The sequence below is a fragment of the Thamnophis elegans genome, chromosome 2 (assembly GCF_009769535.1).
Source record: "Thamnophis elegans isolate rThaEle1 chromosome 2, rThaEle1.pri, whole genome shotgun sequence".
Lineage (NCBI taxonomy): Eukaryota > Metazoa > Chordata > Lepidosauria > Squamata > Colubridae > Thamnophis > Thamnophis elegans.
Window position 1 is genome coordinate 97,408,972 of NC_045542.1, and position 13,150 is coordinate 97,422,121.

At 45.0% G+C, this 13,150-nt stretch overlaps 1 protein-coding gene across 7 annotated transcripts in view; it reads right to left on the minus strand.

The window, feature by feature from the left end:
* Nucleotides 1–827: 827 nt before the first annotated feature.
* RNF44 (ring finger protein 44) overlaps nucleotides 828–13,150 on the minus strand; it is an 86,045-nt gene continuing 73,722 nt past the window's right edge. For 6 of the 7 annotated variants that reach the window (XM_032238964.1, XM_032238965.1, XM_032238966.1 and 3 more), the window contains 6 exons: nucleotides 12,255–12,419; nucleotides 9,908–10,026; nucleotides 9,583–9,670; nucleotides 8,228–8,349; nucleotides 8,035–8,134; nucleotides 828–5,687 (listed from right to left, as the gene is read on the minus strand). In XM_032238964.1, coding sequence (XP_032094855.1) covers nucleotides 5,625–5,687; nucleotides 8,035–8,134; nucleotides 8,228–8,349; nucleotides 9,583–9,670; nucleotides 9,908–10,026; nucleotides 12,255–12,419 — 657 coding nt within the window. In that variant the 3' untranslated portion in view covers nucleotides 828–5,624. The remainder of the gene's footprint in view (nucleotides 5,688–8,034; nucleotides 8,135–8,227; nucleotides 8,350–9,582; nucleotides 9,671–9,907; nucleotides 10,027–12,254; nucleotides 12,420–13,150) is intronic. The other variant, XM_032238969.1, reaches the window with a different exon arrangement.

A 13,150-nucleotide genomic window follows, 5' to 3' on the forward strand; every position in this document is an offset into this window, starting at 1 on the left:
GAATTGCCGCCACCTATCGCTGTCTGTGTCAATCACCACCTCCAAATGGTGATCAGCAGCAGCCGTGAATGGCAGAGGCAGGGGTAATTGCCACCGTCTAGAACAGCTGATCGGTGATATTCCAGGAGGCTGATCCAACCCACCAATCAGCTGCTCGGCAGCGAAGGCTACAGTGTTCCCTGGCGCTGGCAGCACAAGGACACTGGCCAGATGAATACAGGATGGATGCTAGGAGGCAGAGGCAGATTTTTTTCCCCTTTGTTTTCCTCCTCTAAAGCTAATGTGTGTCTTCTAGTCCGGAGCATCTTATTGTGCGAAAAGTATGGTATATGGATCCTAATTACTGCATCCACAATCACTTTCTCAACTATATCAGCTTCATGTTCAGATTATTGTACAGTTATTCATCCTTAGCTCTTTGGATAAGCCAAAGATATTCCAACCAACTCAAGGGGTGTGTGTGTGTGCGTTTATACAGTATGTGGGGCAAATATGCCTTTTTGCGCGCATCGTCTTTGCCAAAAGAAGAGACCATTCTGCCCTCTTTGGTATACATCATACATTTATTAGTGAATATCCCTCTCAAAATCAGCCACAACATTAAAAAAAAAATAATGATTGCACTACTTGGTCAAGCAGAACTAGCAACTTTCATTTTAAAAAAAGTACAAATCTGTTAAAAATTTCAATCAGTATAATACACATATATAATACAACATACTAGTTATGTTAAATGCTACAAACCAATATGATTCCAATGGAATGGAATAAAACAAAACAAACACTTTAGAGATTTAAGATATTTTTTTCTTCTCTATATATTAGCCTTTTTTTTCCAAATACATACATGGGAAAAATGAGGTAACTGTAAATGTGCAAGTAACAGAGCAAAAAAAATTATATATATATATTTATAATATAATATAATATATATATATATAAACTTTCTAACACAGAACAAATGCCCTGGTGCCCTACAGGGGCGCCCCTCTCCTTGTAGGGTGAAGCTGAGCTATCCTTCTGGAGGGCACGGGACTGGTATAAAAGAACAGTAAACAGCCCACTATCCCACCACAGGAAATCATTGGTAAACAGTGGCATCTACAGCGCAATCAGCAATCACAAACATCCTAAATAAATGTTTTAGTAATATTTTTTTGTTTTTTTTTTCATGATAACTTTTAGCTGCTCCTTGGAATAAATTCTGCAGCACACGAGCTGTGAGCTTTCGAGTCACCGTCAGAAGAACCGTAAGGCTTTCCTTCCCTCCCCAGCCCCAAATAACCTTTCTGAAAAGATGGCGGGGGGAAGGAGAAGAGACACTGAAACAGATGGGCATCGGCACTATTCTGATTGGCTATAAATATAGAAACACCTCCCATGTTTGTTTGTTTTTCTTTAATTTTTTAAGATATATATATACAGTAAAGACCTTTGGTTATTTGTATCACATGGAATAAGGGGTTGGTTCCCTCTCTCTCCCTTCAAAAGCTGTGAAACAAGGGGAAAGGCTGGGGGGGAAGAGGTGGGTCTGACACAAGGCACTGGCTTGACATGGCAGGAGAGAGGGAGCGTGACGCGTCGCACGGGAGGACTGGGAAGGAGAAGCTGCTGGTGTCTGTGTAGTTGGAGAGGATGGCAAGCGGCCCGTTCCTTGGTGTTTGCCTGTGCCCGGGCCAAGACCTGGCTTAGATGTCCCACTGCAGCTAATCTCCCCCTCTGAAGAGGAGGAGGGGAAAGAGGAAATTCTTTATTGGGGGTATCCAAGAGCGGGATGCATCTGTAACTTGCATCCCCCACAAACATAAATGCAGCGAGCAGAGCAGCAGGAGAGAGAGAGAGACTTCTAAAAAGTAGCACTGATCTTCATCTTAACAAATGGAAACAACTGATTGTTATTCAAGAGGAAAAAAAACCTGGGACCTGCCCAGAGCTTCTAATCCACGGAGCGATCTGCAAGCCAGCTGCTACTTTCAAACCAAGGGCTGCCAGTCCATCCCGCCCTGCTTTGTTGTGTCTTTGCAGGAACTAAAGGTCTGAGGATCTTTACAGCAGCCCTTGATGTACGGCCATAATTAGGACTAGCTTCCGTTGCTAAGCAATGAGGTCACTGAGTCATACCCGCTTTTACGACCTTTTTTGCCATGGTCATTAAGTGAATCTGGCTTTCTCCATTGATTTTGCTTGTCGGAAGCCCGCTGGGAAGGTTGCCGGTGACCCCAGCAACATTGCAACCGTCGTAAATACATGCTGATTGCTGAGCGTACGAATCGTGCTTAGTGACTGCTGGGGTACCACAACAGTCATTGAGCATCAGGATTTGTTATAAAGCCCCATTTTTTTTCAGCTTTGTCGTAATTTCAAGCGGTCATTAAACGAATGGTTGCAAGTCACGGATGAACTCTATTATTAAGCACTACTACTGCCCCTTATGACAAAAGAAGCCACAAAACTTAAGTTTGCACGTCTCCTCATTTTTCCTCCTCCTTGCACCCTGAGGATCCCCTCTCCTCAGCTGGGTGAGGAATCTCAACAACTGCTGGGGAAGAAACTGGTCGCCTCACCAGACATGGCTATCGGGACGAGTGGCAAAAGGCCAACTGGCCACAGCCACATCCCAAAGTTTTTCTCCTACTTTTAGAGGTAAATATATTGCTGAGAGCTGGCATGTTCAGAAAATGACACCTACATGGCACCAGAGCCACGCCCCCTCCAGCCACTATCCATCTTCTCAGGAAAAAGCAGACACAGAAGCTGCTCTTCTCATTACTAGCCTTTCTCTCTTGGCGGATTGATCCCTCACAGACTTGTGGGATATCACACTGCCTGGTCTATTTGTCCTTGTTCCCTGCTTAGTTGTTCCCTAAATTCATCAGGCCCTCTTACCAAGAACAATTGGATGTCAGCGCACAAAGATGATGGCAGAAAGGCTCAGGGGCCTTGCTTCCTGGCCTTGACCTTAGGCTCCCTTGCAGTCCCTGTTCCTATCTGTTGCCCCCCACTTTGAAGGGAAAGAGTCGAGATCTAACCATCCATCTGGGTCTACCACTTGGAGGGAGAAGATGCCACCAAACTGAAAGATAGCACTGTGGATAGGCAGAGAGACCGATTACGACACCGCCAAACTTACCCTGGAGCATTTACTAGTTGAATGCAGGACAAGATAAACCAGGCAAGGAAGGGAGGGAGGGAGGGAGGAAGAGGAGTGGTCAGCAGGTCCCTTTGCTCCTACTTCTGCAGCACCATGAAGGAGAAAGTGACCCTGCCAGAGTCCTCCTTCCAAGGCAGCTATTGTCGCAGAAGAGATCTGCCCCTAAGCCTTGCAACTCTACTTCAAATTAAGTCCACTAAAACCGTTTTGTGTACGTATGTGCGTGCATCTTTAAGTTGGTGTGGACTCCTGACAAAGGTCTGGACAAGGCCCTGTAATTTTCTTAGTAAGATTTCAGAAGTTGTTTGCTATTGCCACCTCTCCTTTGGGCTGAGGAGTATGACTGGCCCAAGATCACCAACCTGGCTTTGTATATAAAGCAGGAGCAGAACTCAACGATCTCTCAGTTTCTAGCCAGATGCCTTAACCACTACACCAAACTGGCTCTCTACTAAAACTATGCTGCCTCCTAACCTAACCTGGTTTCAAACCAATCTCTAATTTGGAGGGGAGGGAGGGGAGAGAAATGCCCTGAAAAGCGTTAACGGTCCTTGTGAGGCGTTGCGGACATGTGCAGTACAGTGCATGGCAGTAATCAGCTGAGCACAAAGAACCCCCTCATTCCCACCCACCCCATCACCCCACAGCTGGCTAGAGAGATAGCCAATACCAAGTTCCAAGCTGGTCATAACATGCATGCATAATTTGTGAACATTTACATTAGATTTTTATCATCTTCTCTGATTCTTCCAGGCTTCAGACACAAACCAACTAAACGGCGAGGGCTTCTCTCTTATTCCATGGTATAATCATGCAAAACAATTTTTAAATTTTATTACTTTTACGATAACAGGTTTCTGTAACAGGGTGGCAGGTTGGTTGCTTTCTTGCTTCAAATCAGCAGGTATTTTAGGTAGGAGAGTGTGTGTGTGTGTGCAGACACAAGAAGGCACACAGCTTGAGTGTCATGGCCAAATCAGCCATAGTTCCTGACCGAGCGCACAAGCATCGGGCCATACAGAAAAGCTCATTAGGATGAGCATCAGTAGGCCAAAGGTGAAGAAGGGGAGGAGGGGCGTTGCTGAATGGAAGAGATTGAAAAAGATAGGATGAAAAAGCCTTCCTGGCCCTATGAAAGCCCATGCGCATCACTGCATACAGCCACGGGAGGATGGAAAGGCTTTCTCCATAACAGCTAGTGCAAGGGTAAATAATAAGAAATAATAATTCCTGCCTGCTCTCTCTGCCCAGGATCCTATCATCGAGTCCTCTGGAGCTGCCCAACAACTCTCAGGGCTTACAGCCAGGAGTCGGGACAGAGAACTGAGGAAGGGGAGCTGAAGGCTTTTGCCTCAGTCTGCTGAGCATCTCTCCCTCCCCTACACCAGGGGAGAAAGAGCAGGTGCAGGCAGACTGCTAGGGGACACTCAGAAACTGGATGGAGGTGCTTTCTGGAGATGGGTGCCGAGAAGGAATAGCAACCCAAATGTGTTACTAGGGCAGTTATCTGGGGGTCTGAGTGTGCAAAGGGAAAATAAAAGGAAGACACATCAATTATTACATGATTCTGTATCTCAAAACACAAGCCACAAGCCTTCATTTCATTAAGTATGTAATAAACAGAGCCGGCTGTTTTATTGTAGGGATTTTCACTTGCATACTCCTCCTCTTTCGAGCTTTCTGGGGGGAAATGGGTCTTTTCCCCCAAAACTGCCTTGCAGCAGAATATTGCTGGACTTAAGTTTAGGCCCATTTTTTTTTCTTTACCTCACTGTGCAACTTGTGAGAACAACCCTGAACTCCACCCAACATTGCAGGCATGCAAGGGGAGGGAGAGAGTCTGAGATGCTGGTGGGACTATTCTGTGCATGTGTAGGGAAAAACACAGGGTGGTCCTGGGCCAGTGGGCCATGATTCGCGTGGAGACAGCCACAGATGTTTTTTTGGCAAGGCCTCAAGTGGCTTACATCAGTGTTGCAACCAACATACTCCCCCGCTACTATCTTGCAACACTGTACTCTAGGCAAGCAGGTGGTGGGGTTGAAGCAGGCACTTCTTCCCCTCTCTCCCTTGGAGCTGTTCTGCTTTCAAGGCCCCCAAATCTGGCTCTGCCAGAAAGGAATGAATTCGGATAAAAATCTAGGTCAGACAGCCATGAAACCAAATAGGGAAGGAAAACCCCAAACCAAGAAGGAATGCAAACACCTGGAAAACAATGGTGCAAGGATGGCGAGTCTTTGGAGTGCAGAGCACGTGGGGATGCCTCCCCCTACAAAGCATGACACCGCAGAGCTGGCTCAACCACCAGGCCCGGTCCATGCCATGGGGTGAGGGGGAGGGGGTGTCATACATTGCTTATATTCTCACCGCATCCCAGGAGAGGCCCCAGAGGCTAAGCATACAGGCTGGCCCGTGCCTCTGGTCCAAGGTCCGTATCCTGGAGTAAATTTGTGCAGCAGTGCATTGACGAACCTCATTCGGCCTCCCGATGTACTTCTGAAGCATCTGCTCGGCAGATGGGGCATGTGCGGTTTGCCTGCAACGATCAATGAAAGCATGACTTTGGATATGGCCTTTTGGGCAACCTCACCCACTGGAAAATTTCCGGCAATTCCACTAAACGGAGTTCTCTGCTTTGAGGGTTGCCTGTTTCAGAATGACTCAACTGAAAGGTGGTCTCATCCCTTTCTGAAGGGAAAGTCACAAAGCCCAAGCAATTCAATAAGCAACCCGAGAGCGTTTATCAAAATAGTTTATCAACTGCAACGAGTGAATTGGATGAATTCAATTCGGTTCATTCATCAAACTGGTACTGATACTCAAAAGAATTATGCATTGTATATATAGACAGTCATGGACCTTATTGCTGTTGCTAAGCAAAGTGGTTGTGAAACATCACGTGACTGCGCCACTTAGCAATGGCAGTTCCGATATTTCTAGTTGCAGTCATGAGTTGAGGACTGTACTGTTATTAGGTGAGGACTTCATGCTTCTCCTACTCTATACAGACTTCCAGTGCTGACCTGCTGTGTCTTCTCTGGCTGTGCTTGGCAAATTCCCTTTGGCAGATGATGCTCTGTTGCCACACCATACTTGCCTCCCCTTCAACTCTCCCACCCGCCTATATCCTTTCCATCTAAGCCCTTCTGGTCATCCTGCAGAAGCGCAAGGCCTCACCAGGTGTCAGAAGGATGCATTGCCATTCGTTAGGTGCACCTCAGTAGCAGCAGGAGGGAGGTGAAAGCAAAGTTCAGTTGCAGAGGTAATAGCAATAGCAATAGCAGTGGACTTATATACCGCTTCATAGGCCTTTCAGGCCTCTCTAAGCGGTTTACAGAGAGTCAGCATATTGCCCCCAACAATCTGGGTCCTCATTTTACCCACCTCGGAAGGATGGAAGGCTGAGTCAACCCTGAGCCGGTGAGATTTGAACCGCTGACCTGCTGATCTAGCAGTAGCCTGCAGTGCTGCATTTAACCACTGCGCCACCTGAGGTAGGTCGCAACGGTAGTATGCAAGGCAGCGGAAGGGCAGATATGGAATGGAGGATAAGCAGGCGGAGAGAATGTTGTGGTCATAAATATGAGAAGGCTGCGACAAACCCAAATTTTGATCATATGATCATGGGGTCCCACTGCAACAGCGGTAACCAGTTAGAAACTTTTCCAATTTAAGTTGTTAAATTATTGCATTTGGAGAAACCTGTATAATTTTTTTAGTCACTCTAAATGAAAGGGAATCACGGAGGAGAAAAATGAGAATGAGAGCAAGAAAGGTGAAAGGACTTGGAGTTTTTATTAGTGAAGGAAAAATGACAATGAAGGGTGAACTCTACAGATATTTAGCATATTCACATATGCTGTGAAAACAGCTGAAGAATATTTCTCCTTTTCACATAATCCTAGAAGTCATATGGTCATGTAATGAAGCTAGCAGCACAATTAGGTTCCATCAGAAGAAAATAGTCATTGTTGAATAATGTGCAATGGCGCTGTGCAAAGCCTTGAAAAGAGGTGTGCTTTGCAACACATTGGAATGAGAATGAATCACCTGCCCTGGAAGAGTTAAAGGCTCCCCTAACTGCTTTAAAAGCCATCCCCAGCTGCCTCCTCTGTGCTCAGATACCAAATTAGCATTTTTGTACAGTTCTTCTGTTGATTGCATTGATATGCCTGTGTACTTTTATTGGCAACAGTATCAATGAGATTAGCGGTTTCATTCTGGACAGTTTTTCATATTGCCCACCTTAATAGTAGTCTGCCCAATCAAGCTTTGCTCCCACCCACCCATCTTTGGAGACCAGTAAAGATTAGCTGAGACTGCTAATCTACAATGTCTTATACATTTTATATAATCAGTTGCTTAGATAATATTCGCATGCTAGAAAGTGGAAGTAGCTGGATTAATAGAACCACTACCCCAGGGGTCGGTAACCTTAAACACTCAAAGAACCACAAAGGTCCTAACAGAAAGCCCCCTGTTCAATTCTGGAGCCAACCGGAAGTCCGGTTTCCCCACAATGGTCTCTCTTCCCAGTGTGGCGTTGTGGAGCTGACCGGAAACCCGGTGCCTTGCCATAGGATCTTCTCCTGGCTTCCCCCGCATTCAAAAAAAAAACCACCTGGAAGCTCCTCTCAAAATTGTGGTGCCAGTTGGTGACAGGGAGCCGCATCAGGAGGATGAAAGAGCCACATGCAGCTCCAGAGCCATAGATTGCTGTCCCCCGAAAAATGACAGGGATATATCTATGTTGTGAAACCAGGGAAGCCTTTGTCTTTACAGTCACTTTAGAAATTAACCGACCCACTAAAGAAGACAGATAGTACCCAAATAACTTTTCTTAGAGACTGATTAGAGAACTCAGTCAAACCAGTGAATTTTACCTTTAACCATTTGTCGATGCACTTAGCATGGAACTCGTGGTTGCAGGGCAGAACTCGCAGCAGCTGCCTGATTTCAAAGTCACTGAAGCACACCACACACCTGGGAAGGGTGAAAAATCAAACCAGTAAGGGAGCAGGAGAGAATGGCATATAGAGATACTTCACAGTAAAGCAGTTTCTTGGGAGAACTTACAAGGTTTGCTCGGACTGATGGCTCTCAGGGTTAAAGCGGTAGGATGGAAGGTGCTCAATATCTGCTTTGGTGAGTCCCCGTGGCTTGGCCTCCCCTAATCTTTCAGCTAAATTCAGTAATGCCTGATAGAAAACAAAACAAAAGAAAGGAATACAAAGCAAGTGATTCCATTGCTGAGAATACCCCCCTTAATCCTTTATAAACTTCAAGAAAAGGCAGAGAGAGACGAATCTTTTGCCGTCAAAACTTTGAAGAAATAAAAGACGTGAATTGTCTTTTACTGAAATTTAACACTTAGAAAGCATTAATATTTCCTGACAACTCGTTTTTATTCTGATTATCCATCCACTTTAATTAGCTTTATACTTTACATCTTTGTCTGGCCTTCCTTGCCCACTTTTTAAAAGTGTCACCCTTGGTCCTCAATGCCATATAAACGTTAAATGAGCCTCCCATCAGATTTGTATTCCTCTGCCATAAGAAATGGCTCCACAAAGAACACAATCTGCTGCACAATTGCATTCTCCAACTACTGCCACTCCTTAAGTATAATTTCAGCTGTCTTCTCTCAATTGCGGACTCTAGGGCAGACCTGGCAGACGTGAAATTTCTTGGATTTACTAGTACAACTCAAGATCTACCAGCCAGAACTTGTTCCACACATACTCTCTGTCAGAATCCTAGGTAACTTCTAGAATTGGGATAATGTCAGCATTCGAAGTATCATGCAGAATTAAATCAGAGTCCAAGGCAAAACAATCCTTAAAGTTCCAAGTTAATAAGTCAGACATCTTAGCACATCTGTGGAATCACAATTCTGGAAATTACCTAGGATTCCCACCCAGTTGAAAGTTCATGATCTTGTCCCCACACCCACAAATCCATCACATGGTCCAATCTTCTTCTTCCATGCTGGCATCTCTACCCTGCTGGTTCCGGTCAGGTGTCGAGGTTCAGACACAAAGAATAACCTTGAACTTCTAAAAAGGAATTTTTTGTTTTGAAAACAACACATTCCACACCTGGCTATTCCCCCCTTAATGAAAAGGCATACTAAAGATGAAGCTAGAAGATAAGAGTGTGGCAGGCCAAAGATTCTTAAAGGAACCACTGCAGGCCTGACACTCTCGCCACCAGCAGCAAGTACTAAAAGTCACAATGAAAGAAATCTAAATACCAGAACAGATAGGAGCTCCTAATTCTTTCCCTCCTGGTGGAAAAGCATTCCGTCCTCCCAAGTCTTTCAGGAGTTAATATCCTTGCCAGTCTCTTGTAACCCACCCTCTCCACATCCAAATTTTTCTGCCCAAGAGCCCTTCTTCATTCTAACAATCAACACAAAGAAGTAAACCCACCTCATAGTTTTCCATCTCTACATCATCCACGTCCAAGTCCAAACTTATTGTGGGTCCCACAGCTGTTGGTGACACAGGAAGCATTGAACTGCAGTTTTAAAGAAAGAGATAGCAGTGAACAGATGGGGAAGTGGCACGTGCACCCATGGCACACCAAAAGGGATGTTTTGATGGAGGATACTGCTGGGGAAAGATGGTGGCCCATACTCCCGGGGGGGGGGGGGGGGCATTAGGGAAAGCAGAGCTTTTAATTCTGCATGCTTTATTCCAATGAAGTGAGAATATTCGACTCACAGTTCTCCTCACTGTTATTGCAAATACTCACAGAAAGTATGGCAGGAAGCTTGGGTAATATGGCGGTGGAGGAGGCGGCGGCGGAGGCAGTGGTTGCTGTAGTCTGTATCGCTGGGAATTCAGCCGCCGGGGCATCATATGTGGATATGGCTGTGGGAATATCAGAAGCTTTGTCAATGCTGTCTAATCTGTAAGCTCTGCATACATTCCATGCCACGTGAAAAAAAAAAAGAAATAACATATTCTAGCCAAGCAAAAGTTTGCACAAAGAAAAGCTGGGTCCTTTAGCATGATCTGTGTTATGCAAATCAAAAAAGAACATATTCTGCTTTTTTCTTTACTATGTTGCATCATTTATTCCTGTTGTCCTAGTAACAGAGAACAGAACGAAGTTATGCAAAGCACTAGAAACCACATTCTCTGTCACTGGAATCTTAGTTGGCTACCTCTCTCACATGTGAAACAATGCAGTATTACAAATCTAGGCAATCTTAGGAAATGGCAGGCTACGAGGAAAGGGGCAAAAGATGACATGTGACCAGTCCTCAAAGTTCTGGTCGCCACAGCACAGCACAGGCTCACTATTTGTGACCTTTCCTGAGGGCCTGTTCTCACAAGAAGTGTCAAAATCACAAGTAACTCGGGTAAATCCCAGCCACCTTCCTAAATTTGCACCCTGCATCCCCTGCCTTCCTGCACTTGCAACCAGATGCCCCATCCATCCTCCAGCCTTCCTGTGTTCACGCATGGGTCTCCAGCCGCCTCACTTCTCCCTCTGTAACGTACTCACAATCCTTATTGGCAACTCCCAAGTTTCCACCTAATGACCCACAAGTCTTGGGGTTATGATGGCAACCACAACTGCCATTATAGCTGGGACTGATATTGCCACGTGGTGCAATCATGTAACATTGCGCTGCATGACTGCAGGGATGGCAGTTCTGAATGTAGCCCATGGGCCACCTGTAAAAAAAGGACACTGGACCATCCTTTGGGATGCCCCTCCTACACCCTCTTGAAGGGAACGAGTGTCTTTTCTTTTATTATCCTTTTGTTTTTCCATTTTTGTCTTGTAGTGTAACAGGGTAGGAACACAAGACAGACTGAAGACAACACAGACACTTGGTTAACATAGGAACAAATGGGCTTTTATTGAATAGGTAGTCCTCGACTTACAACCACAACTGAGACCAAAATTTCCATCATTGAGACAATTGAGTTTTGTGACCCATTTTTGTGAGTTTCTTGCCACAGTTGTAAAGTGAAACTCTGCAGTTGGCAAGTTAGTAACCCCTGAATCTGACTTTCCCATTGACTTTGCTTGTCTGAATGTCGCAAAAGGAGATCACATGACCTTGGGACATAGCAACGATCATAAATATGAACCAGCTGCCAAGCATCTGAATTTGGATCACATGATCATGGGGATGTTGCAAAGGACGCAACTCTGAAAAGCGGCCGTAAGTCACATTAAGCTGTGGTAACTTTGAACAGTCACTAAACGGTCACTAAGTCAAGGACTACCTGCGCCTAAGGTTTTCAATGGCTTCACCTATTTCTATAAACTATCATCTCCATTGTATCAACTGCCTTTTCTAGCCCTAACACTATTCCTAACCATGTCTCTATGACAAGGGGAAGTACCATATTTTTGGAGTATAAGACGCACCGGACTATAAGAGGCAGCAAGCTTTTGAAGAGGCAATTTAAAAAAAAAAAAAAAGTTTTTGCACTCTGCAAACCTCCCCAAAACAGCCCATTTTTCATGAAAACGGGCCCATTTTTTTCAAAAAAAAAAAAAAAAGGCATGAATAGCATTTAGGAAGTTTGTAGAGTGCTCCTGGGGGCTGGGCAAAATTGAGCAAAAAAAACAAACCCATTTTTCGCTCATTTCTGTCCTCCCCAACCCCCAGGACCACTCTGAAAGCCTCCTAAAGGCTATGCACGGCCATTTTGGTGAAGGGGGCGGGGTTTACAGGAGGCAAAAAAATGCTGTATTCAGTGTGTAAGACACACCCAGATTTTCAGCCTCTTTTCTGAGGGAAAAAGGTGCATCTTATCCGAAAAATACGGTACTCTTAGGTCTAAACCTGAGCCTCCCTTAGACCTGCCTATCCATCTGCATCTTCTAAACCCCTCTCTAACTTTCCTTACCCTTCTGGAATATAACCTGGCAGCAAGCACCTAGTTGCTATCCTCCAACAGATCCATCACCGAATCATCACACTGCTACCACCCCACCCCACCCCACCCCTCCAGGGTATGATGGCTCTTGGTGGCCGAACAAAAGAGTGGTTTTTTTAAAAAAAGACACCCTGTTCTACCTGGTTCAGAGGCCACAGAGAACAGCTTTTTTTTTTTTTTAACATGGCACTTACCACTCCAAACGGCAGTTCTTGGTGAAGTGGGTCGTGTGTGTGTGGAAGATACAATGGTACAGAGGGAGACAAGGTAGGAGTATGATGGGAAGGAGAATACGAGAAGCCCCCCATTGAGTGCTGTTCACCCCGAAGCTCTACCTCGTTTTCTATCCTCTGAAGTGGCTGTGGGAAAAGGATATACACATTCTGCATTGGCAATTGCTCCCCAATATGTCTGAAGAGTGAGAACTGGAACCCAAAGATGGCTAACTCTTGCGTGACATCAATAAGATAATTTACCATGTACTGTACCTCCACAAGATTAATTTGTTGAACTAATATATAGAATTGAGGGGAGGAGCCATTTAAGCCACCGAGTCCAACTCTTTACTCAGGAAGCTTTTCCTAACATTCAACTGGAACGGATTTTTCTTGTAATGCAAGTCTATTATTCCATGTGGTGTATACTCTGAAATGAGAGGGAACAGGTCTTGACCCCTCCTCCCCCGGTTCCTCTTCCTCCCCCTTACTCAACTAAGTTTTATCCAATAGTCAAAAGGAAAGAGCCAAAAACAGCTGATATTTTTTTTGGTACCCTCCTCCATTATCTGTAGAAAAAAAGCGATCAGCAAAGTAAGTCATATTTCCTGGGAGGACCAACCCACATCTTCTCTGTTCTTTAGGGATTAGCCACTGTATTTCATAGGACTTGCTTTCTTCTCTGAAGGCTCACAGCTTCTTTCTGCACTAAGATCTGAAAGCCGCTTCTGAGTTGCAGGATGAAAAACATATTCTAAATCTGCTTTTTACTCTTGGCTGACTCGTTTGATTATCATCTTCCTTAGGGAAGAAGGCTTATTCTGTGAGCTACTAGTGTCTTTTTCATCTTTCTCATTAACCAAACTATGGCTACT